The sequence below is a fragment of the Furipterus horrens genome, unplaced genomic scaffold, assembly GCF_987537825.1.
Source record: "Furipterus horrens unplaced genomic scaffold, mFurHor1.1.pri manual_scaffold_5, whole genome shotgun sequence".
NCBI classification, from domain to species: domain Eukaryota; kingdom Metazoa; phylum Chordata; class Mammalia; order Chiroptera; family Furipteridae; genus Furipterus; species Furipterus horrens.
The window spans coordinates 34,986,200-35,008,187 of record NW_028327175.1 but is presented as its reverse complement, the minus strand read 5'-3'; the positions used below and the strand labels follow the sequence as shown (position 1 = coordinate 35,008,187).

At 55.8% G+C, this 21,988-nt stretch overlaps 1 protein-coding gene across 2 annotated transcripts in view; it reads right to left on the bottom strand.

Annotated features, from left to right (window-relative positions):
• Nucleotides 1-3,401: 3,401 nt before the first annotated feature.
• SLC9A3 (solute carrier family 9 member A3) overlaps nucleotides 3,402-21,988 on the bottom strand; it is a 46,235-nt gene continuing 27,648 nt past the window's right edge. The window contains exons 2-17 of one of the 2 annotated variants that reach the window (XM_090276273.1): nucleotides 20,483-20,785; nucleotides 16,862-17,022; nucleotides 14,852-14,930; nucleotides 13,978-14,155; nucleotides 13,029-13,249; nucleotides 11,744-11,946; nucleotides 11,134-11,223; nucleotides 10,937-11,007; nucleotides 9,913-10,042; nucleotides 7,542-7,657; nucleotides 6,663-6,792; nucleotides 6,155-6,331; nucleotides 5,830-5,902; nucleotides 5,462-5,575; nucleotides 4,883-5,126; nucleotides 3,402-3,542 (exon numbers count right to left, since the gene is read on the bottom strand). In XM_090276273.1, coding sequence (XP_090132399.1) covers nucleotides 3,539-3,542; nucleotides 4,883-5,126; nucleotides 5,462-5,575; nucleotides 5,830-5,902; nucleotides 6,155-6,331; nucleotides 6,663-6,792; nucleotides 7,542-7,657; nucleotides 9,913-10,042; nucleotides 10,937-11,007; nucleotides 11,134-11,223; nucleotides 11,744-11,946; nucleotides 13,029-13,249; nucleotides 13,978-14,155; nucleotides 14,852-14,930; nucleotides 16,862-17,022; nucleotides 20,483-20,785 — 2,294 coding nt within the window. In that variant the 3' untranslated portion in view covers nucleotides 3,402-3,538. Of the gene's footprint in view, nucleotides 3,543-4,878; nucleotides 5,127-5,461; nucleotides 5,576-5,829; nucleotides 5,903-6,154; nucleotides 6,332-6,662; nucleotides 6,793-7,541; nucleotides 7,658-9,912; nucleotides 10,043-10,936; nucleotides 11,008-11,133; nucleotides 11,224-11,743; nucleotides 11,947-13,028; nucleotides 13,250-13,977; nucleotides 14,156-14,851; nucleotides 14,931-16,861; nucleotides 17,023-20,482; nucleotides 20,786-21,988 lie in introns of those variants that run through there. The other variant, XM_090276272.1, reaches the window with a different exon arrangement.

Below are 21,988 nucleotides of genomic sequence, written 5' to 3'. Positions count from 1 at the left end.
TTGTCCTCCCACTTAGGCTGGGTGGACACTGCTCCCATCCTTCTTGGAGCCTGTCCTTTTTGTCATGATGAGCCTAAGCAAGTGGGTGAAGGTGTCCACCCGTCTCTGCTGGGGAGGAACCAGTTTCCAGGGCCCAGGCTGTGCCCACAACTATTTAGCTACCTCGTACCAGCCAGAAGGACAGTCCTTTCTCTCTCTCTCTCTCTCTCACTCTCTCTCTCTCTCACACACACACATCAACATTAATTCCAGAGCCAGAGCAAGGCCTGCCTTCAGGAGACTGCTCCTTACATTCTCCTTGATGTGATTTCTCATTGATAAAGCTTGCACAAAAAAATGCCTTGAAATGTTTTTAATAGATCTGATCAGGCAGTTGTGGCAGGGTCTATGATGGGCCCCCTGCCCAGACACTGTCAACAGCACATTGGGGGGCCCTTTAAGGCACATCGAATGTGATTAGAGTTACCAAAGTCTGACCAAGATCATTTTCACAAAATTAAATTCACAATTTTACCACTCACAATTTATAATACACTTCAATTCCAATTCAATGAAATTCTTGCTTTAAAAATCTCCTTTCACAATAGATCAATAGTACCCAGTATATGAGCACTGTGACAGAATCATTTTCAAGAAGTTACAGAAGTGAGAAACAGTGACTCCTAAATTTGTGTGCTCTATAGTCTACCACAAAGTAGGCCAAAGTTCAGTATTAAATAAATAGGAATTCTTTCCTAATAAAAAATTTTACAACAGTTTTCCTAAGGAAATACATTCATAAGACATTGTTTACATTCTGTTTTACAGTGACAAGAACAGCTAGAATTCTCATTTATGAAATGTATCCACAGTACTAGGGTTTATAACACTGTGTCAACAGATGGAGTTGTCTCTTGATCACTGAAATGCGGGGTTTGGGGTTCTGTGAGGTTTCATGTCTGGAACTTCAGTTCCATTATGGCTGTGCTTAGACTGTGCAGCTCAACAAACAGAAAATCTGCCCACCCACCACAGAAACAGGGCTGAAGGGTTTGTCCAGGAGATATTTGTCAAGTGGATTCACCACCAGGAAGTTTAGTGTTGAATGGGGCGAAGAGGGCATCCAGGAACTGCCTCTGAACTGCTTTACCACACTTAGCCTCTGGCCCTGCAGCCGGAAATTGGATCTGGGTCCAGTGGTCCAGGGGAGTTGTTAAGGCAGCTGGAGGTGCCAGACTGGCTGGGCTGTGGACCCTGGACAACCATCTGCTCCTGAACCCAGCCTGCTCTGGATAAACCACTCCTGCAGGGAGTGCACAGAGCATCACCTTCCTAAAGTTGTTGTTGGTAGCTGTGGTTGTGGCTCAGCGCAGGTTGGCCTGAGGTCACTAACGGACAGGTTTTGTTGTGCAGATCATGGCTGGGTTTTGTGCTCTCAGAGTTGATTAAAATGGTTGCAGTGTAGGCAACAATGACTGAAAACCAGCTGTCACTCCTTTATCTGTACAGGCTGAGCTAATGATTCAAATAATGAGCAGCTCCGCACCCCTCGGGATAAAGAGCCTTCCCTGTGTTGGTGAACAAACACCACGCTGAATGTTCCTTCTGCTGTCACTTGTTCTTCTCAACAGCAAAGCTATGAACAGCAACGTGCAGAGACTTTTCCATCAGGCCTCAATGTGTGCCATGAAAACACTACAAACTGCTAGTGATCCTCACCTGCGGTGGCTGTGAGAACTTGAACAGAGCATGAAGCCTCCTGAGCAGAGCAGACCCTGGCTTCTTTAGAAAAGCCTCTTGGAATGTCCTCAAGTCCATGGTCCCTTTAATCCTTCACTGCCTCGTCTTCATACAAAACCTTACCTCTGAGGAATGGGTGGACAGATGAAGGCCAACTCAGCAGCCCCTTCCCTGGGTAACTGCTCCCCCTAGGATAGCTGGGCAATGGTCTCCTTCCAGAGGTCTGGCAGGGTTAGGGGTGAGCTCTAAGGCCACATCTCTGAACCCTGGAGGAAGTGACAGGCGGTCTGTGCTACAACGTCCTCAGTACAGAGCCAGAGGTCGTATCAGGGTCTAAGCCCTGCTCCAAGTCCCCTTAGCTCTCCATAAAACAGCAGCTCCCCAGGGCAGAACTTCCTTCCACCAGCTTCCCCCTGCTGTAGTTAGGAGGACCCAGGTCCACTTAAGAATTGGCTGTATTTCTAAACAAAAGTTGTGTGCTAAATGAAGCCCCACTTGACTTAGCTGGACCTGTATGGACACGCCCATGTAGCCAGCACAACCTCTAACCTGGCCTGGGCCATCTGCCAGTGTCAAGTGGGGCAGCCCAGGCCAGGGAGCAGGTGTTTGAGCACAGGGTAGCACCTGGTACCCAGAGGCTGCAGCACTGAGACCAGGCAGGACAAGTGTTGGGCTCTAGGAGTCTAAACACAAAAAGGATGAACAAACAGATGTTCCTGCGATTGTATCCAGTCCATGAGGTGGCAGGTGGTTCACAGAACTGGTTAGTGCACGTGATATACCCAGGCCTTGGACGACCCCAGTCCCAACCCCTTAGTCTGTGAATTGCTCCTGGAGTCAGGGCTTCTTACCTCTTAGGGCCCTGAGAGAGGCCAGCCTGGGCCTGAAATTGGGTTGGTATCATAGTGGACAAATCATTTTGCTTGGGTCTCAGTTTCCCTGACAGTGCTGATGAGAGAGAGAAGGGACATAAAGTGGCAAGAACTCAAACATGGAGCCTGGCCTCTGGACTCCCAGGGTCCTTCCAGTCCCTGAGTCAGGGGTGACAGCGGGAACAGTAATAAGTGCCGGCTCAGTTCAAATCCAGGGAAGGTGTACAAAAGGATTCACGAGTCAGTCTCCTTACAAGGACACCTGCCCAGACCTCCCAGAAGCTGGAGGCTTGGCCACTGTCCACTTCCCTCCCGCCCCATGGCTGCTCCTCTGCACTCCGCAGGTGGCGCCAATGAATTTCGAGGTTTAGGCCTTGTAGACATTTGGTCCCCCTGCTGATGATCCCACACCGAGACTGGATGAGGGCTCGGGTACGGGGTGGCACCCAAGGCTGCCCCAGGCCACCGCGGGAAGACCTTCGGGGTCAAGGCCATGGAGGGGACACAAGGGCGGTCGCGTCCATCACAGCGGCGTCTCCTCCTGCTCCAGTGAATGTGGCGGAGCGTGGCACGACGGCTGCAGAGACGCGAGCTTGAGCAGCGCTGGGCGGCGGTGCGCTCGGGGCCGCTGGAACGAGCGCCGGCTGTGCACGCGGCGAGCCGCCGCTGACCGTGCGTGCGCGCCCGGCAGCGCCCGGCGCTCCAGCCACGCCCCCGGGGCAGGCCCCGCCTCCGACGAAGACCCCGCCTCCGACATAGGCCTGGCCCCCAGTTCGAGATAGGGCGGTGCGGTGGACGCCGGGTTCTGGGTGGTGGGCGGGGCCGGGGGCACAATTGGCGGGGCCGGGTTGGGAGTGGGTGGGGCAAGTGTGCCCCGGGGCTTCTCAGTGGCAGGCTGTACTTCGCGCGGGGACGTGCGTCCGGTCAGCGGCGCGTCAGAGCCCGTGTCACCTGCGGGAGAAACCAGCGTGAGCGCGGGGCACCTGAGGGCACAGGAGAAACCTACAGATTCAGCCTAGGGCCCACCCCCACCACCTGCCATATTCTGGGACACTTGGAGGCCACACCCTGGCTGTGTGACCACCAGGGTTCCCAATGAGAAGGTCAAGTAAGGCCCTGACTGCAGACCCTCAACAGGTGCCCCCCTCTACCTCCCACCGTACAGAGCCTAGCACTGAGATCCAGAGTGTTCAAGAAGACCCCAGGAGGAAGGAAGCCAGGAGACAGGGGCATAGAAGCACCGTGGGGTCCTGCCCACAAGCTCCCTGCCAGGACCAGCGGTGGACTGTGCGAGACTTCCCTGTGCACCGTCACTTCTAGTCCCAGGAACGTCCGGGAGAAGGGCAAGTTCGTGTTCCAAGAAACCAGTTCACCACCTTGGGCCAGCACAGCTGAGTCCCCCCAGCTGTACTGATAATCACCCCTCTCCAAGTGGCCACAGGAGAGAAAAACAGAGGAAACCCCATGAGCAAGTCTGCCCCAACTGTGCTGGGGGAAATCTTGTTTTCCGTTTCCTCCCATGTTACCACCAATGCTAAAGGTAAACGTGACATAAGCCGAAAACCCTGCCCAAGGGGGCTGAACCCCTTCCCTGCAGAAAGCTAAGTGGGGACTGCACCTCCTGGGACCCAGCAATATCATGACTACAGTGCCCACTTAAAGGGGGCGTGGTCCTTTACCCACCAGCCTGGCCCACCACCCTCTCCTGGCTCCTCCCCTCCTCTCCTGATCTAGGAGGGCTCTCCCTCCATGGGGCCTGCAGCAAGAATGTGGGCATATTGACTGCACTCCTCTCTGGATGAGGGTGAAGGAACCAGCTGCTTCTCTCCTGGACTCGCTTCTGTTATGTGGTCTTTTCCCAGGGCCCCAGGGCCTTCAGGAAGAAAATTAGATGTTCCCCGTCCACATAGTGCTCCAGCCCAGCCCATGCCCTGCCATCTCTGAGCTCCTAACTTAGTCGTGGGATGACTGAATGGGTTAAACACTTAGAGTAGTTAGAGATCAAACCGACAATCTAAGAGTAAATTCTAATCAATAAGCTAAAACAGTCAAATCTTCAAACAGTTCTGGATTCTGACATCCCAGCTGGAGAAGCAGACTCAGACAGTCTCCTAAGAAGGGTTTGGCCAGAATAAGAGGCTGTGGGAACAGGCTTAGCAAGAGGAAGAGCAGCTGCTGGAGAAAGTCTGCAGAGGTTCAGGTCCAGGGCCAAGAGAGAGACAGAAGCCTGGGGAGAGAAGCTGAGGAGAGAGCAGGTGTTAGGGGCTCGGGAAGGGTGAGGAGCTAGTTACATGTGCGTGGACTCAGGCAGAGTGGTGTGGGGCTGCTCCTTGGGGGCCTCAGCCATCAGGAAGGAGTCCACGGACTTGTTGCTGAGGCGGAAGGGAGCCAGGCGGTGGAAGTTGCCCGGAGATTGGGGGATCTGCACACGGGCCCTCTGGGAGGGCACCACTGTCTCCCCGGGAGACTGCCAGGGCAACGCCCTGGACAGGATGCTCGGGTCCTCATCCGGGGAGAACACAGGATTGTCAATTCCTAGGAGAAAGGGCAGTGGCTGATCAGCTTCCCAGGTGCACCAGGAATGGCAAGATAAAGGGTGGTGCCCAGGGGTCAGACACCAGCATGTCCTGTGGCCATCCACCTGGAGGTCACCTGGAAGGTCAGGGTCATATGCCTTTGGTGTTTCAGGCCCTCCACCCCCTGTTCTCCTTCCCCACACCATGGGCAGGATAGGTGACAGCTCCCTTCTCTCAGAACAGAGACCCTCAGCTTGCCATGTGCAGTTGCAGTCACAGACCTCCCCAGTCCTACTGTCCCTGTCCAATGACCATGTTCACTTCTGAGGCAGAAGGCCACCCCTATCCCCTCACCTGAGGGGGAGTCTGTTGCTGTATCCCTTGTGACATTCGCCAGGAACTCGATCCCCCCACTCATCTCCTCAGCATCGTAGTTGGGGGTCTCCTCCGGGTCTGAAAGTTCCAAATCTGGTGGCAAAGGAAGGGCAGTACAAGGGAAATGGCCTGGGAACATGGAAGGTCTTGGTCCAATGCTCCTAGCACACCCTGAGGGTTGTCATCACTGTCACTCTGACAAGCAGGACAGCAGCCTGCAGTGGAGGGTCTGGGGTGCTGGGTGAAGGGTCTCCCTCCAAGGACAGCCCTCTGCACCCTGCCTGGCCTCTTGCGCACATCCCTGAGTTCCCGCTGACAAGCATTTCTGCTGTGGCCCCAGTTGGTACCTTTTTCCTTAATGGCAAAATTGTGAATGGGGCTCTCCATCGGCAGTTTGCCATTGGGAATGCTGCTGTTTCTCTGAAAAACAGAATAAAACCACTTACAGGTAAAGGTATAATGGCCACAGGGACCCTGACTGCAGATGGTCTCTGAGAGGCCCCACTGGTCCACAGCCCAGATCCCCTCCTTCCTAGGCCTGTCACTGAAGGGGGTATCTTGGGGGTTCCATTACTGACCAGCATGGTCCCATGGTGACCTTAACCCCCCACCCCACCCACCACCCCGACCCATGGGCCCCTTGTCCTGCTACCCCTCGCTCAGCACCCTCACCCGCTTCTGGGCGCGCTCTCGCTTATACAGTTTGGCTGCCTTCTTGTTCTGGTTGATGCCCAGCTTGGTTGACTTGAATGACTCCAGGCGCTTCCTCATGGTCCTGTGGAAGATCTCCTTGTCCTGCTTCTCATCTTCCTCTGGAGTTAACTCATGTCGACTGTAGAGATGTTTGTACTGGGAAAGGGGGGGAGACAGCAGGGACAGTTACAGCTGGTGGTGACCTGCAGAGCTGGAAGCACCCCAACCTCACCACCCCAGTGCAGCCGAAGGGCAGGCTCCCTGCAAAGTTGGCCAGACAGACTTGCAGGACTCCTGAGCCCCGGGACCATCTGGCTGGTGGGCTGAGCCCTGACCCTCCAGCCTGAGTGGTGTCTTCCCTAAGACAAGGATTCCTCTCTTTGTTCCAGGGAGAGGAGAAGAGGACCTGTGCCCCACCCAAGGCTCTCTTTCTGGTCGGGATCCCGAGGGGCTCTGGGCAGGCGCCCCGACTGCCTGGCAAGCTCACCTCCTGCCGGGGCTTGTACAGGTACTGCTGCAGTGTGTGGTGCGTGACCATGTCCTCTGTGTCGCGGATGCTCCTCCTTCTCTGCTCCAGGGACTGCATGTCCAGGCACACTGCACTGACGTTCTCCCTCCTACACGGGACCACGTGGAGTGTCCGAGAGCTCCGTCACTCTCCCGCCTGCCCCTCCTGCCCCCATGACCTCTGCTCTGGCACCAGCCACTGCCTTGAAGGCTGGGACCAGGAGTCCTCTCCCCAGGGTTTTGGTCTGACCTCCACGAGGCCTCCTATTTAAGGTTGGCCTTACCCATGTGCAGTTCCCACAGTCACTCTAAAGCCCCAGCTGTGAGCCCACCTGTGAGCCCATGCACCCACTGCCTCGCCCCAGCACCTGGACACTGGCTGACAAGGCTAAGAAAAGCCCTCTGCTGCCTATGAGCCCTAGCCAAGCAGGTGGCCCAGCCAAGGCAGGAGGCTCTGGCCCCAAATCTGCTGCCTGGCTTTCCTGACCACCGCCTCCCCCTGCCTCTGCCAACACTAACCGCTGACTGGATAATAAAGGTGAATTTGTCTGTGCAGGGGGAATACCTGGCACCCACCTGTTTCCATACCCCTCTGCACACTCTGTGCCACCTGCCATAGTGTTCAAGCTGGGGGCATCCACTTGCCTCTGTTACACCTCTCAGGGCCCCAAGATGCCTGCTGGCTGGTGTCTAGCCAGAGGGGCCCCTGGTGAGGCTGTAATCAGGAGGACCTGGGAAGTGCTGGGCAGGGAATACCCAGCCCCTCCCACCCACAGCAACCTCCAGGGTCATGGTGAGAGGTGCCCTGGTGAGGGGTGGCCTCTCCCAGGGAGGAGCCTGGGTGAACTTGGGTACATACAGCAGGTAGGAGACGGAGGCCTCTACGGTAGAGGGACGTGGCGTGCTGAAGTCTACGTTGACCACGTTGTCAGTGCTGGGGGAGCGAATGAAGGCCAGGGACCCGCGGCGCTCTCCCTGTGAGGGGACAGCCTGCATAAGCGAGCACCCCAGGCTGGCCCAGGCACTCAGAGCCCAGGGAAGCCTGAAGTGTCAGAGCCATGTCACACTGTTCCTGGATCCAGGACACCTCTCAGCCTGGAGAGCTGAGATTTTGGAAGTCACAGCCAAGGCTTTGCTTGGGCTAAGTGGTTAGTTAGCCATTGTGATAAAGAGGGAAGTGAAGATGCAACTGTGTGTGAAGGACACAGCACCTCAGTGGGCACTGTGGGGGGTGTGGGGAAAGCATGACAGATCCCCATGGGATTAGGAAGGTGGCCTCTGTCCCCATTGGGGGTCCAAACCAGCTGTCCTCATTTGTCCAAGGAGAGAATCCTCTGGAATTGAACCTTCAGATTGAGACCACACAGAGCAGAGCCAGACAAGAACAAAAGTTACAGTTCGGCTCCCATTGGTGGGGGCTGAGCCATGAGTTGGGGGTGTCCCTTAGGGGAAGGGCTTGGAGCTGGGAAGGGTGGTTGGGTGGGGCCAACCGGCTAGGAGCCGACAGCAAGGTGCACAGGCCACACCCTGGTGCTGTCTAAACAGGCCAGACTGAGGAGGAGCCCATGGGCACAGTCAGGGGTTGGGACAGAGGATGTGGGGAGCAGCGGGTAGAGGTGAAGCTGGGGACCTTGCCAAGAACCTGCACCACCCACATAGGGGCTGGGAGTCTGGAGCATGTGAGTTGGGGTTTCCATGGAATGGGATTTGGGTGGCCCTGGCTCAGTGGATGGCTTAGGGGCGCCCTTTTCTTGTCTCCCAGTGGCCCCTAGCTCCTCTGCCAAGAGCACTTGGTCGCTCCGAGTAACCTGGGCATCGGAGTGTCTGGTGTGTGTGGGGTAGAGGAGCCCTGTGGAGGCAGCAGCCATTTTCCCTCTGAACAAATAGATGCTTCCAGTCCCCTAACTGCACCTCTGTGCTGAGGCCACAGGGTTTGCTGCGACTCCCAGCTCACTAGGCTCTGCACAGACCTCGGCTGGCATGAAAAAGGACAGAGGGAAGGCATGAAATCTGCAGGTTCTTGGGGGGTGGGGTGGAGAGGAAAGGCTGGGATTGCCTAGTCAGAGCCCCTCAGAGAAGGCCTGGTCAGGGGTGTAAAGTGACCTGCTGCTGTAAATATTGGGTGACACTGTTGGCAGCAGTGCCCAGCAAGGCCACTTGGGATGGCCTGGAAGTCACCGTTACAGGGTGACTTGGGGCAAGAGAGAAGCAAATTCGGGACCCGCCTAGACCCAGGCCTGTGCAGGGCACCATGTGACCTAGGGACTTGGGGCATGCATGGAGACATGCGTATGGCAGAGGTGGTCTGGTGATTAATATAAAGGCCATGTGGTGATCACGCATGTGCATTGAAAAGCTAGAAAGCACTGCCAGCAGGTGCATGGCCACTGGCGAAGAAGCCAGCAGGCTGCATGTCCCATGAGAGACAGAGTTAGACCTGAGACCCACCATGACTTGTGTCCCATCTGACACATCCTGAGTCCCGACTGTGAGTGGTTGGAAGCTGCCACTTGGGAGGTGGTGTCAGAAACAGGGAGGTGCTGTGTGTCACATGCAGCCCACATAGCAGGCTTGTCCCTTACCACCCACATGTTCCCTGAGTCCCGCTCATTGACACCGCACCTGGGATGCACGGGGGTGGAGAGCTTTCTCAGAGACCTGGGGTTGGACCCATTTACCTGGAGAAGGTAGGGGACTCTGTGAATGCAGGGGAGTCCTGCTCATCTGGAGGGGTGAGGAGATGTTGAGAAGGCCTCTTCAGAACCAAAACCTGTCCACGGGTGTGTTCCATGCTTACCCCATGGGACTTGAGAAGACATACTTGCTGCCTCCCCTTGTGCGTGCATGTGCATATGTGTGCATGCATGATCATGTGTGTCTGTGTACATGTATGCTGGGAGCCATGGCCCCATAACTCCCTACCTGGCCTCAGAGGTCAGATCCACCAGCATCACAGAGTACCCTACAGAGTTAATGAGGGAGGGTTCTATGCCTCAGCTTCCCGTAAGTGAGAGGGAGCTGTGACATGACCCTGTCCTGGGGTATTGGAGGACCCATGAGCCGCATGTAGACTTGCAGGTGGGCTATCGAGAACAGCACAGTCCCACCTGCAAATGCCTCCCCTCCACCCTGTGGCCTTGGGTGCCGGAATAACCCAGGGGTTGTCCACATCCCATGATCCCGTGTCAGTCCCCACCACTGACATAGAGAACATGTGGAGTGTCTGGTACCTCAGCCACGTAGCTGATGGCGTCCTTCAAGTTGAGCTCATGGAAAACATTAAGAATTCGATCTCGTGACTTTTGGGCCGACCTTCTCATAAGGATTTTGCTGAGGAATCTCCTATCAAAATTGGACCACCTACGGGACGGAACCAGACAATGTCAGCACTTGGAGGGCTGTGGGCAAGGCCCAGGGAGGACCGGGCAGGGCACTCCCCACCCACTAACCAGACTCTCTAAACATGGTCTCCCAGAACTGGGTGGACACAGAAGACCCCCTTTTCTCTTATTGATTTTTGTGTACTATTTATAACAACCACAAAGGCAAGTTTTAAAATAAAAGCAATAAACAACAATCATGCCTATTTCACAATTCTGTACTTTGTTCCTACCTTCCTATCTGATGACAACTGTAAGAATGTACATAAAATTGTGGGTTCTGTTTTCTCATTTAATTTGATATTGCAGAGAGTTTTCCAAGTGACTGTTGACCCTCCAGAAAGGTGGGCTGAGGACAGGGTGGGGCTAGGTGAGGTCAGGGGCCCTGATCTCTGGCTACAGTGTCGGGGCATGTTGTACCTGCATGAGGCACAGGTTGGGGAGGAGAACCTGCCCCACCCACCTCAGCTCTCACACTGAGAGAGAACCAGGCTGCCCAGAAATAGTTTTTTATATCAACACAATTAGAACGATGACCAGTTGTTTGGGTCAGAAGAGGAGGGCCAGACTTGAAGAGGAACTTTCAGAAGAGGCTCAGTGGGGGAAGAGGAACACTGGGGCAGGAGGAGCTCCAAGCAGAGGAAGAAGTGAAGGGTCCCAGGAGGAGGACAGGGATCTGGACATTTTGGCTCCTTTGAGTGCAGTGTTCTTCATAATGAGAGTTTTGTGGGGTCAGAGTTAAAGCGAAACGCAGCATTCTCTACCCTGAAGTCAGCCATTGGATGAAGGAGGAGAGAGGGAAACAAAGAACTGAGACAAAAGTACCTCCCAAGATTCCCCTCCAATCCAGTCAGGGGCCACACCAGTCACTTACTTGTCTCTGAGATAATTGTGTCCAATTTGCCCTGATATGTCCTCAATGGCCGAGAGGATGTGGTCAAAAGCCTTTCCAGAACAGACAGGAGGGTTGGTGTCACTTGACGGCCCTCCCAGTGCTCCTTCCTATGCCCCCCATTCCCCCCATTTCTCTCCCCTCCCCTAACCCACTCCCTCCCTTCCCCCACCCCATACCCGGCCATGCAGCTTCTCGTTGAGTTTGGGTTCACGGTGCTCACTCCTCTTCACCTTCAGCCACTGCACCAGGGGCTTGATGGTCAGGCCCTGAGGACGGGGGCACACTGACCCTGAAGCTGGGGCAGGCACCAGGGCACCCTGATCCCGCCCATTGGGCCCCCAGTGTGTGATTCCACACCTGAGCCACCCACACCCACACAGGGTGAAGCGGGCCACCCTTATCCAGGGATCCGGCAGGTGTGTGACCTTTCCTGCAGAGAGGAGCCCCCACAACAGCCCCTGCAGGTCCACTGGCACCTCTTGAGAGATCGAAATCAGCTCCTTAGAGGAACCTAATGCAAGGCCAAGTGGGGTGATAAAATACTAACTGGGGCTCTGTTAACCAGTGACAGCTAAGGAAGGACATTTTTAAGCCAAATTATGCTGTGTCCCCTGTGAGGCCACATGAAAACCTACAAAACGGCTCCTAGTTACTAAAATTAAAAAATCCAATTAGAGCCTGGAGCTTGGAAAGGCTCTCTGGAGAACATGGTGATGGTGTGGCCTGCCCACTGTGGGCGGCGGGGTTGGGCATGGAGAGCTGTCAGGTCCAGTGCTGACAGGTTACCTGGAAGATGACAGTGAAGTAGATGACGATGATGGTGGTGCTGACAAAGAGGTTCTTCTCCTTGACCTTGTTCTCATCCAGAAGGACTACCAGGGCAAAGGCCACAGCCCCACGCAGGCCACCATAGGACATGACCACCTGGTCTATGATCTCCAGCTGCACCATGCGGTACCGGTTCAGAATCCAGGTCTGCAGGACCACACCTGTAGGGGCCAGGCCTGCACTCAGCTTCCACAGAGGGCTGTGTGCCCACCCTCACCCTCCCTGGAAGCCAATGCACTCTAAAGGTAGCATTTAGGAATTCCCTCCTAGGATGGAAGGCAGGTAACAGCAGCATCTAGCATAGGGGGTGGTGAAAACTCCACCCTGTGGCCCTGCTCACCCCCTGTCCCTTGTTCTACCTTGGAACTGTGCCTCTCTCTGCAGACACTCTGAACACTCCAACTTTGAGGTGTCGGGCTGCTGGGCAGCTCTGATGGCCTCAGGTCTCTGGGGGACGAAGGCTGCGCTGGCCGAGGCCTTGCCTCTTGATGCCTCAGGCAGCTCCAGGACCAAAGGCCACCACTGAGAGCAGCAGGAAGAGTGACCCTAGCCCACCATGGCATCTCCCCACTGGAGCCCTTAGTTCCCGGGGACTGGCAGAGGCATGGGTGTGATCGCTGGAGTGGGTGTGATCTCGCCCCCATGGACACCCCCCACCAAGGCAGCACACACCAGGGATGGTGACCGGTGCCAGGAGAGGGCAGCAGGGCCTCCTGCCTCACACACAGTCCATTTCCTCAGTGACTACAGTGTCCCTGAGTCACTCTGCCACATCCAAAATGAGTCAGCGGGAAACCAAATGGGTTTCCCTGGGTTCTGGAACCTTCCATCCTGACCCCCAGCTATCCTACCTTAGAATCACTGTGGTGAGGGCATGAGAAGACTTGGACCTTCACTAAGGACTAGTGACAGTCCAGCTGAGGCTCCCCTGGGGCTCCTGAGCCTCCTCTTCACTGGATTAGGGGCAAATGCTGAGTCCCTAGTTCCCACAGACTCCCTACAGCCAGTCCCTACGTCACCCTGTCATTGTCCCCCACACTGTCCTCCTGCCACCTCTCCATCATCCTCCATAGATTTCGACCCCCCATCTCCTCACCCTTATCATCCCCCTTGTGACCCATCCTCATTGACCACCACCATCTCCCATGGTCCCCCATTTCCCCTCATCACCCATGGTTCCCCCATCCCCACACTGTCTCTCACCGCCCCGCAATCATCCCCGCTGCCACTCCCATGCCCTCACCAATGGCTCGGTACACAGAGATGAAGACAAGCGTCAGGAGCACAAAGGCCGTGTTCCACTTCCAGATGAAGGGGTCTACTGCTGAGATACCCAGAAACATGAAGATGATGGTCTCGGCGCCGCTCGCCAGCATCTTCATGGTGTAGCGCACGGTGGTGGAGGACTGCTCCGAGATGTTGGCCTTCACGTACTTCTGACAGCAGATGCCACAGAAGGTGATGCTATGGGAGGGAACGGCATGCTGTGAGGTGCGGGGCCACTCTCTGCTCCCACTGGACCCTGTGGGGCTGCTCTCAAGGCCTGGCACCTGCCATCCCTTGGCAGCACCTTGGGGCCTCTGTGTTCTGGACATATGTCCACCTCACCAGTCAGGCCTTCTCTTCATGAGCTCAGAGTCCCTACTGGGGATTCAGGGACCTGAGCTGGGCCCATGCCCAGCTCCAGCACCCCAGCATCACCGCCATGTGACCATGAGCTTCTGGGACCTGAACACTGAGCCACAGAGCAGTCTGCTGTTTCTGTCCCAGCTGTGTGCTAGCTCCAAGGGGAGGCACAGGGCAGACCTGGGAGGGAGGGCAGGGTGTGGGCCAGAACATAGAGCCCCTCCCCTCTGGCTCAGAGCAGGCCTGCAGCTGGGACAATTGCATCAGAACTCCAACTCCCTATTTAAAAAGCTAAACAGATCAAGTTCTTCGCCCCCACAGTGACGTTCCACCCAGTTTGGGAAGTGGGCCAGGCAGATAGTGGGCTGGAGAAGGGGCTGGTAAGGCTGTGTCTCCAGTGGGGCAGGGGGAGCAAAGGCGCCACTCCTACCTCCCCCTCATCTGGGCGGGTCCTGCTCCCCTGTTTGAACAGCTCTTAGGCTCCACAGCCCACCCCACTCAGCAGGGCCACCGGGGGGGTGGGGTGCACTGGCCTCTGGGGCCTGCCTAAGCGAGGGAGGACTTACGCCAGGATTGCCGACAGGGACAGCATCTCGGAGGTGAGGTAGGACAGGTAGGAGATGACGAACACAAAGCCAGGCTCAATGATGCGCACGTGCTTGGTGAAGCGGGTCACGAGTGAGAGCAGGAAGGCGAACAAGACCCCCACCAGCGTGCCCCCCAGGCTCACCACGAAGAAGGACACTGCAAGGGGCAAGGATGCAATGCTGGGCTTCCTGAATGGCCCTTTGTGGCCTCGGCATGGCCTGACCCATGCGGCGTGGGCCAGGCCGGTCGGGCTGGCCTGCCTTCCAGGCCATTCCTCATGGCAGTTGCCTGGTAACCCCCCCCACAGAGGCGCCAACATCTCAGTAAATAAGAGGCCCATTCTCTGGAAGAGAGGCCTGGACTCCTCCAGCCTCACTGTGGAAAGCTGGGGAGGGGACGGACCTGTGGCCGACAGGAGGCCCAGCTCCCCGTCCCCATCACAGAGAGAGCACTGTGACGAGTGGCCCGCGGGCGTGGGTCAGCAGCAAGGACCAAGCCCTGCACCCACAGGCACAGACAGGCTGTCATTATCCCTGCCCAGAGAAACACCTAGGACCCCCAGGACACCAGGACCCACATCCTCCAACCTGATATCTTTGTGGGTCTAACGGGGCAATGACCCTCGGGCTTCACAGGGTGGTGAGAACCCAGTGAAATTGTGTTTGTGAAACAAACACACTGGGGACAGAAAGGACTGTCAGAGTGTGGGTCCCAGGGGCAGACCTGGTCCCAAAGCTTGGCTGGGCCCAGCTCTGCAGTCCACAGACATGCCAAGAAGTGGCTGGCCTGCATTCTGGAGAAGGAGATGTGGCCCTGGCATTCCCCTGACACATGTACCCCCTGACCACACACCTATGCCTTTCAGGCAATCCACGCCAGTCACCTTGTCACCACCCAGCGTCACGAAAGATTCAAACACGTTGTACAGGACCTGGGGGACAGAGAGGCAAACCAGACATGGGGTCAGCCCTCCAGCAGCACTGACCCCCTCCCTGCCTTGAGCCCCAAGCCTTCTGGGACTTGCAGCTAAAGAGAGGAACTTGTGGCAGCCATCTATTTTGTAACCTGAAAACTGCTGGCAGGAAAATCATCGCAGGGAAGTAACGGTCAACAGGAAGAAGGCCAAAGATGAGCCAGCAGGTGGGATCTGGGAGGCAGAATATCCTGAAAGGAACTAGAACCTTCAGGAGCAAACCTGGCTCTTTCCTACTCTAGGCCAATCAGGAGTGGCCGCAAAGCTAACCTACTGCATGCAATTCTCAATTTCATTTTCCAAGAAAAACTCAGAGTTTCATCTTTAGCGACTTGGCTGTTATGTTGCCCCCTGGTGTGGGATCACACCCCCTGGCATCTTTGCATGTTGATGTTTAAACCTTATCCCACCAAGATGTTGAGATGAAACACCCAGAAACCTTATCCTAGGCCTCAGTTGTGGAGACAGCTGTGTTTTCTGAGCCTGAGCTCTCCTCAGTGATGCACCAGGCTCCACCCCATGGAGGCCAAGGTGTGGCCCTGGGTGGGCTGCAGGCCCCTCGGGAGGAAACCTATCTCTCTGCCCCCAAATCTGTGCTCCCCAGGACCCCCAACGGGTGGGTGTATAAAGCTGTATTTATAAGAGGAGACACACAGGTGCTGTGCAAATGGAGGGGGCACACACGTGAAGGTCATGGGGAACCAGACCACTGCTTGCCCAGCTTCCCTGAGAAAACCCAGGTAGGAGGGAAGATGGGCCTCATGTAGGTGATAAGTGGAGACACCCCGGCTCCTCAGGAATTCATGCCTCTACAGGGACACGAAAGCCCCAGCGCAGGGGAGCCCCAGCCTTGAAGGGGCTATGTCTGCATTTCTGATTAAGTCTCCAATTACTTTTAATTCCCTGGAGACTATCTCATCTGCCACATAAGGAATCTGGTGCAATCTTCCCTTAGGCTCTTCAATCTTCTGAACCCTGAAGAGACATCAGGGACAAGAATTTCTTAGAGAAGCCACAGGTGCTTTTAGAGCAAAGAAGAAACTCCAGGTCCTACTGTGTCTGTAAAGTCATGGGCCGAGGTGGTGGACAGCGGGGCATGCAGCCTGGCCTCGAGCCGGCTCAGAAACACATTCGCTTCCAGAGAGGTCGTGGCCCGCTTTGGGAATGAGTTTTGAAAACTTCATGTTGGCCACAATGCTGGGACAGTGCCTTACGCTGCATGAATCTTCTATTCATTTTCCATAGTGTTAACTCAACCTCCAGCCCCACCCATGGTCCCTGCCAAGCTCCCCGGTGCCACCTCCTTGAGGGAAACCACCTTCCTGGACCCACTGTCAGCATTAGTGGGTCCCTCTCCCTAATCCCAGTGAGATTGTGTCTGTTTACTTACTAACGCTATGCGGAAAATCAGGAAGGAGGGCACCAACTGTAGACCCAAAGTTAAAGACTCTCTGCTCTGGGAACAGAGAGCATGGGATTTCAACAGTGAAATTGTTGCCCGTGAAGTAATGGTGTGTGTGTGTGTGTTGTGTGTGGGGTGGGGGTGGGGGCGCTTAGAACTCTGAAAGAACGAATGAAGAAATCTGACTAAAACAGCCAGTTATTCCGAGTTAGCGTGAAGAGGCCCCCATATGAAAGGAGCTGGCCTGGGGAATGCTGCTTAACCACAAAGCCTTTAGGGTGTTGGGGCCAAAGAGCAGACTTGGGCTCTGTGGGTGACCTCAGCAAGGCTCTCGCTGTGCTGAATGCACCAAGGGACACTGGCAATGCCTGGGGATTGGGGGAGGGGGTCTGTGTTTTCCATTTTCCAGCACAGTAAATATGGTTCCCCCCACCAAGAGCTTTGAAATGCTCTGTGGCAAGTCCAGGACCCTCCCCTGCTCTCTCACCACGGTGACAGCATCATTCAGCAGTGACTCCCCAAAGACAATGATGAACAGGACCTCGTTGACATGAACCTCCTCAAACACCGCCAGGACAGCCACTGGGTCCACAGCAGCAATCAGGCTGCCAAACAGGAGGAAGTCCAACAGCCCAATCTTCAGGTCTCCTGGGAGACAAGCGGGGCGTCAGGGAGAGCCTTAGAGGGCTGAGCAGGTGAGCATCCCTGCGGCGTGCCCTGGCCACCAGTACCTGGGAGAGAAGAGGGGCTATGGGGAGCAAAGGCAGGAGCACATCCTTGGCTTTTCCAGGGCTGTCTCGGGCTGCTGGCCTGGCAATGCTGGGCTGGGACCCCCAGGTTGGACACTCTGACTCTTAGGGCTCAGGTTGGCTGGTATGGGAACCCAAGTCAGATTACTGACCTTCCTCAGGGGCTTCCATGATCCTTCAAGAAAGGCGGGGGCCCCAGCCCATCCACAGAAGGCTGACTGCCCCTGGTTCTCTTCTTCGTCTCCCCTTAGGCCTGGATGCCCCTCCTGGCTGGCTCACCAGGAAGCCCATTGCAGGCAGATAAGGGTATCAGGTGGTGCCTGACCGTTAGACATGCAATCAGACCCCGGCCCTGGGAGTTTGTAGCCTAGGTCAATGTGAGTATAGGTGCAGGGTCATAGGTGCTGGGAAGGAAGGCACTGGGGGACTTGATGGGGTGGGAGAAGGCCTTCCAGAAAAATGATGTCTCCTCCATGATTGGAACTACCTAAAGGAAGGTGATGGAGAGGGTGCAGGCTTCCCAGGACCCTGGGTACCATGACTGCCCTTGGGAAACCCCAAGGACCCCTAACATGATTGGCTGCAAGGGAGAATGGGGGAGAAAGGAGGGGAGGGAGATGGATGACACATTTGGGGGTTCTAGGAAGGGAGAAGCAGGGCTGGGGGCAGGGAGGAGGCTCTGGAAGGAGTGGGTCCACCTAGAGCCCAGTCCTCTGCTTCCTTCTATTGCACGGCTGCTGCCCAGGGGTTTTCTGGGTGCCTTTGGGGGGGGAGGTCATGCTGAAGGTCACTTCCACCCTTTGCAATCCTCCCAGAGTTATGTCAGGTCCCAGATCACCAACAGGTCATCTGCAAACCCCATTTCCCAGTCACAAACCCACAGCCTCAGCAAGGTGCCTCCGGGTGCCTGTCTGGCTCAGTCCAGGGGTCGCGCCTGCTCTCAACTGGACTTGGGTAGAGGAGGACCTTGGCTGTGGGCCCTCCTGCTGCCTTGTTGTCATTGAGTCCCCTCCCCAGTCTGAGTGGACCTCAGAGGCTTAAGAGCCAGTCAGGCCTTGAGAGCAGGAAGAGAACCACCTACAGGGCTGGGAAGACAGAGGGAAGGTGGGCCTGAGTATGCATGGGCTGGATGCTGCCCTGAGTTCTGGGGCAGAGGCATCTGCAGGAGCCCAGCTCTTCCTTGGGCCCAGCCATGCCCCCCGTGTCGCCTCAGAGAAGGTGGTCTCTGCAGAGAGGTTTTCCCCTAGAGGAGTTTTCTGTGAGCTCCTAAAGCCCAACAGCCTGGCACCAGTGCCACAGTGTCCTGAGGAAGTGACAGGTGTTAAAAGAACCAGCTTCCAGTGAGTTTAAAATGCCCCATCTGGAATAGGGATCATAGGTTTTGATTTTCCACCCCAGACACTGTCAGGGGCAGAAGTGAGAACATAGTCCTACCTGGGTTCAAACAACAGGGGCTTCCAGACGCACATTCTCTGTTCAGGCCCATCAATCCTTAAAAGTGTCCCTGAATGTCAGCTTCAAGTTGTGGAGGACCCTGACTGACTCAGTCGTACGTTCTAGAAGCCAGCCCTTCCAAGCAGGACACAACCTGGGACTAGGAGCAGCCTGGCCTCCTCCCTGGTGGGAGAATCTACCACCCACTGACCCTGCCAGGATAGTTCTGTGCACTAGACTGTGGGCTCATGGCCACCAAGCTGTACATTCTAGCCTCTCTCTACCGCGGGCAAGAAGAGCTGTGGCTTCGCCCACCTGCAGGGGGCTCTCCAACTGCCAGGAGCTTCTGCAGGTCCTGCGCCTGAGCTGGCTTACATGGACAGCAACCCAGAATGCCCAGGCCAACCCTTCCTCAGAGGGTTGCACCAGGCCTTGAGCCACTGGTCTGCACAGATGGATCCCTAGCTCCACTGGCTCCCAGGTCTGTTTACCCAGGAACAAGCAGAACAGACATGTTGGCCCGTGGGCACTGCTCTGCCCCATGACCTGGGCTGATGCCCAGCCCAACCAGATGTGTTCTGGGGTGCCAGTCACAGGTGTCCTTGCTCTGAACCCTGAAACTTTCCCCTGGGCCCAGTGGCCAGAAATGGCCATGTCATCTCAGGTATGTCCTGACTACCTAAAGGCATCATCAGTAAATGTAAACTAATCACACTGCATGATCCTGCAGCTTCTAGGTGAGTGTAACGTCATGTCACCTTTGATAAGTCTCTCTGGGCTGGGCCTGGTAAGTGGTGCCAACAGTGGGGGGCTTGAGGGAAGATGTGTGCTCCTGTGGGGTAAGGACAAAGTCCCAAGGTGATAAATGTGCTGGGTGAGGTGACTGTCCTCATCAGGGGAACTTTGGTCCCTCTTTCTCAATGCATCTCATATGTCATTAGGATTTAAAGGTCTTGGTCCACATGGGAGGTGGGTGCAAGTCTCTTTCTTTAATCAGACAGGAAATCACTAATCTGGGCTCATCCCCATGAGTCTGGTTCTGATGGAGGAAGTGTGTGAGGTGGGGCTGAGTGCTCAGACAGGTGCCGTGGGTGCCAACACCCAATCTCTGACTGCCCTGATTACCCCAATGCCAACAGCAAATGTGCAAACTCGTGGTGCAACGGGGGCAGCCATAGCAACCTGACAGGCCAGCATTCAAGGCTGCACCATGCCGGCACATCTGTGCGAGGCCTCTGGTGAACCCCTGGCCTTGCCTGCTCCAGTTTCCCAGGTAGATGATGACCAACCCCCAAGTGGATGGGGTGAACCTTGTATGTCCACCAAGGCTAAGTAACCAACTGCAGAAAACGTGGCAGGGGCATAGCTTTGTGTGCATGTGAAAAGATATGGCCTTTTCTCCACGGTTGCGTAGAAAGACACCCAAACATTCTGCTTAGGTGTGTGTTTACCTGGGCTGTGTGGCTCAGATGCAGACCTCTTCCAGAGAGGCCTCCTTCTCTTTGTCCCTTGGGGCTTGGTGACAGGGGAGTGGGGCTGGACCCCATCTCTCTGCCAAGGAGGAGGGACAACAACTGGGCCGTTCTTACCTGCCCAGCCCACTGGCCTACCTGGTCCAATCGGACTTCATTCCCAAGCAGAAAACATGCCTTGGCCTGGGGATGCTGGGCTGTATGTGGACCAGCTATTTATGAATCAAACTTTTTACTTTAAACAAACCAGGAGGGTTAAGTGGACCCATCAGTGACATTTCTTATGGGCCGGAAACACTACTTTTAAGGTCTGTGTTCTGCACCCTGAGCTTTCTTAAATAGGGCCAGAGAGCCCTCCCTGAGAAGCCCACCCTGTGGTGCCCACCCTGCAAGGTCCACCCCAATGGTGGCCACCCTGCAGAGTCCGCCTGGTGGACAGGGGCACCTGCTCACCCATCAGGCCACTCAGGAAGACGCCGTAGAGAGAAAGGCCAGTGGTGGCCGCGTTCCACACGGTGCCGATGACAGCGTACAGCAGGATGGTGCCCAGGTTGCCGAAGAAGAGCCGGTTGGGCATGAAGTAGCCAGCGTCCAGCACAATGGGCGGCAGCAGGTAGAAGAAGAAGACGGTGGGTGTGAGTGTGAAGGACGCGATGTGGTCGGCTGCCCAGACGATGCCACCCAGCACCAGGCCCAGCACGATGAGCAGTGCACTCTCAGGGACCACGCTGGTGACCTTGTGGGACAGGTGGAAGCCTGTGGGAGGAGGGGAGTGTCAAGGGGGCCAGACCCCCTTGAGGGAAGGGAGTGGGGTTGGAAGGAGTGGAAACCAACAGGGAAGGGGAAGGAGAGTGGGGGTCTAGGATAAGAGGGAGGGGTTGGGGGACAGGGACCCCATGGGAGGGGCCATCCTGACATCACAGAACAGAAAGGGCTCGGGAAGCAAGGGCCCACATCCAGTCTATGGATGCTTCCCTCTGTCCCACTCATGTGGCGGTCCACTGTCAGCTGCCTCCTCAGGACCTGGTCAGAGTATACCCTTTTCGGGTCCTTGTCCCCTCCCCAGAGAATGCCCCCTCCCAGGAACAGGGCCTTTTAAGGTCAGGGTCTCTAGGGCTCCCTGAAGGAACTAGCTCCACTGGCCACATTCTAGCTTTTAGGGGATCATGAGCCCCAGAGGACTTCCCTCCCACAGCTGGCCCCTTGTCCTCCTCGACCCCCTAGGCTGTCAACCCTGCCAGGATCTTAGGGTGCAGAGGCCTACTGGAGCCCGTTTCTCCTTTGTTCTATTGTAAGACAAAAAAAAAAGTGACAATTCTTATGTTAAACCCGATTTCAAAATAATTGGAATGCTGACAGAAGCAGTGGACTCTTTCTGCTTAAGCAATATTTGACATAATTATCTTTTTCATTTGCTGAAGTCTGCTTGAGAGGCCTTCTTTGAAATTCTGAGGAGAGCTGACTCCTGAGCTACCAGGATCCCAATTCCCAGTGGGAAGGACAGGGACACAGAACATAGTGTGCTGTCCTGCCAGGGTCCTGCCCTGTGCAGACCCTGCCCATCTCAGGAAGAATTCCTGGGCGAGGCCAGAGAAGGTAGCCAGCTCGGAGGCTGGGTCCTGCCAGTTCTGATCCAGCCCCACCTGTCAGGTTGCCTCACCCCTCCCTGGCCTGTTTCCTCACTGTTGTTTCTTCCCCATGCACAGCCCTCTCCAACTTGGCTGAGAAGCCAAGTGACAGATCCGTATAGGACCTTCCAGGTATCATGGCCTGTGGCTTGTGACCTATGACCTCCAAGACCCCCCTGCATACTTTGTAGGAATCAGATTTCAGCTTGGAGAGGCAGAATGATTAGTGCTTCTGAAACCTGTGGACCTGCTGGGGGTCCCGGTTTCATACCCTCCAGAGCCCCCAGCCCAGCTGCACATCTTGTATCCTGATCAGGTCCCACTTTCCTCT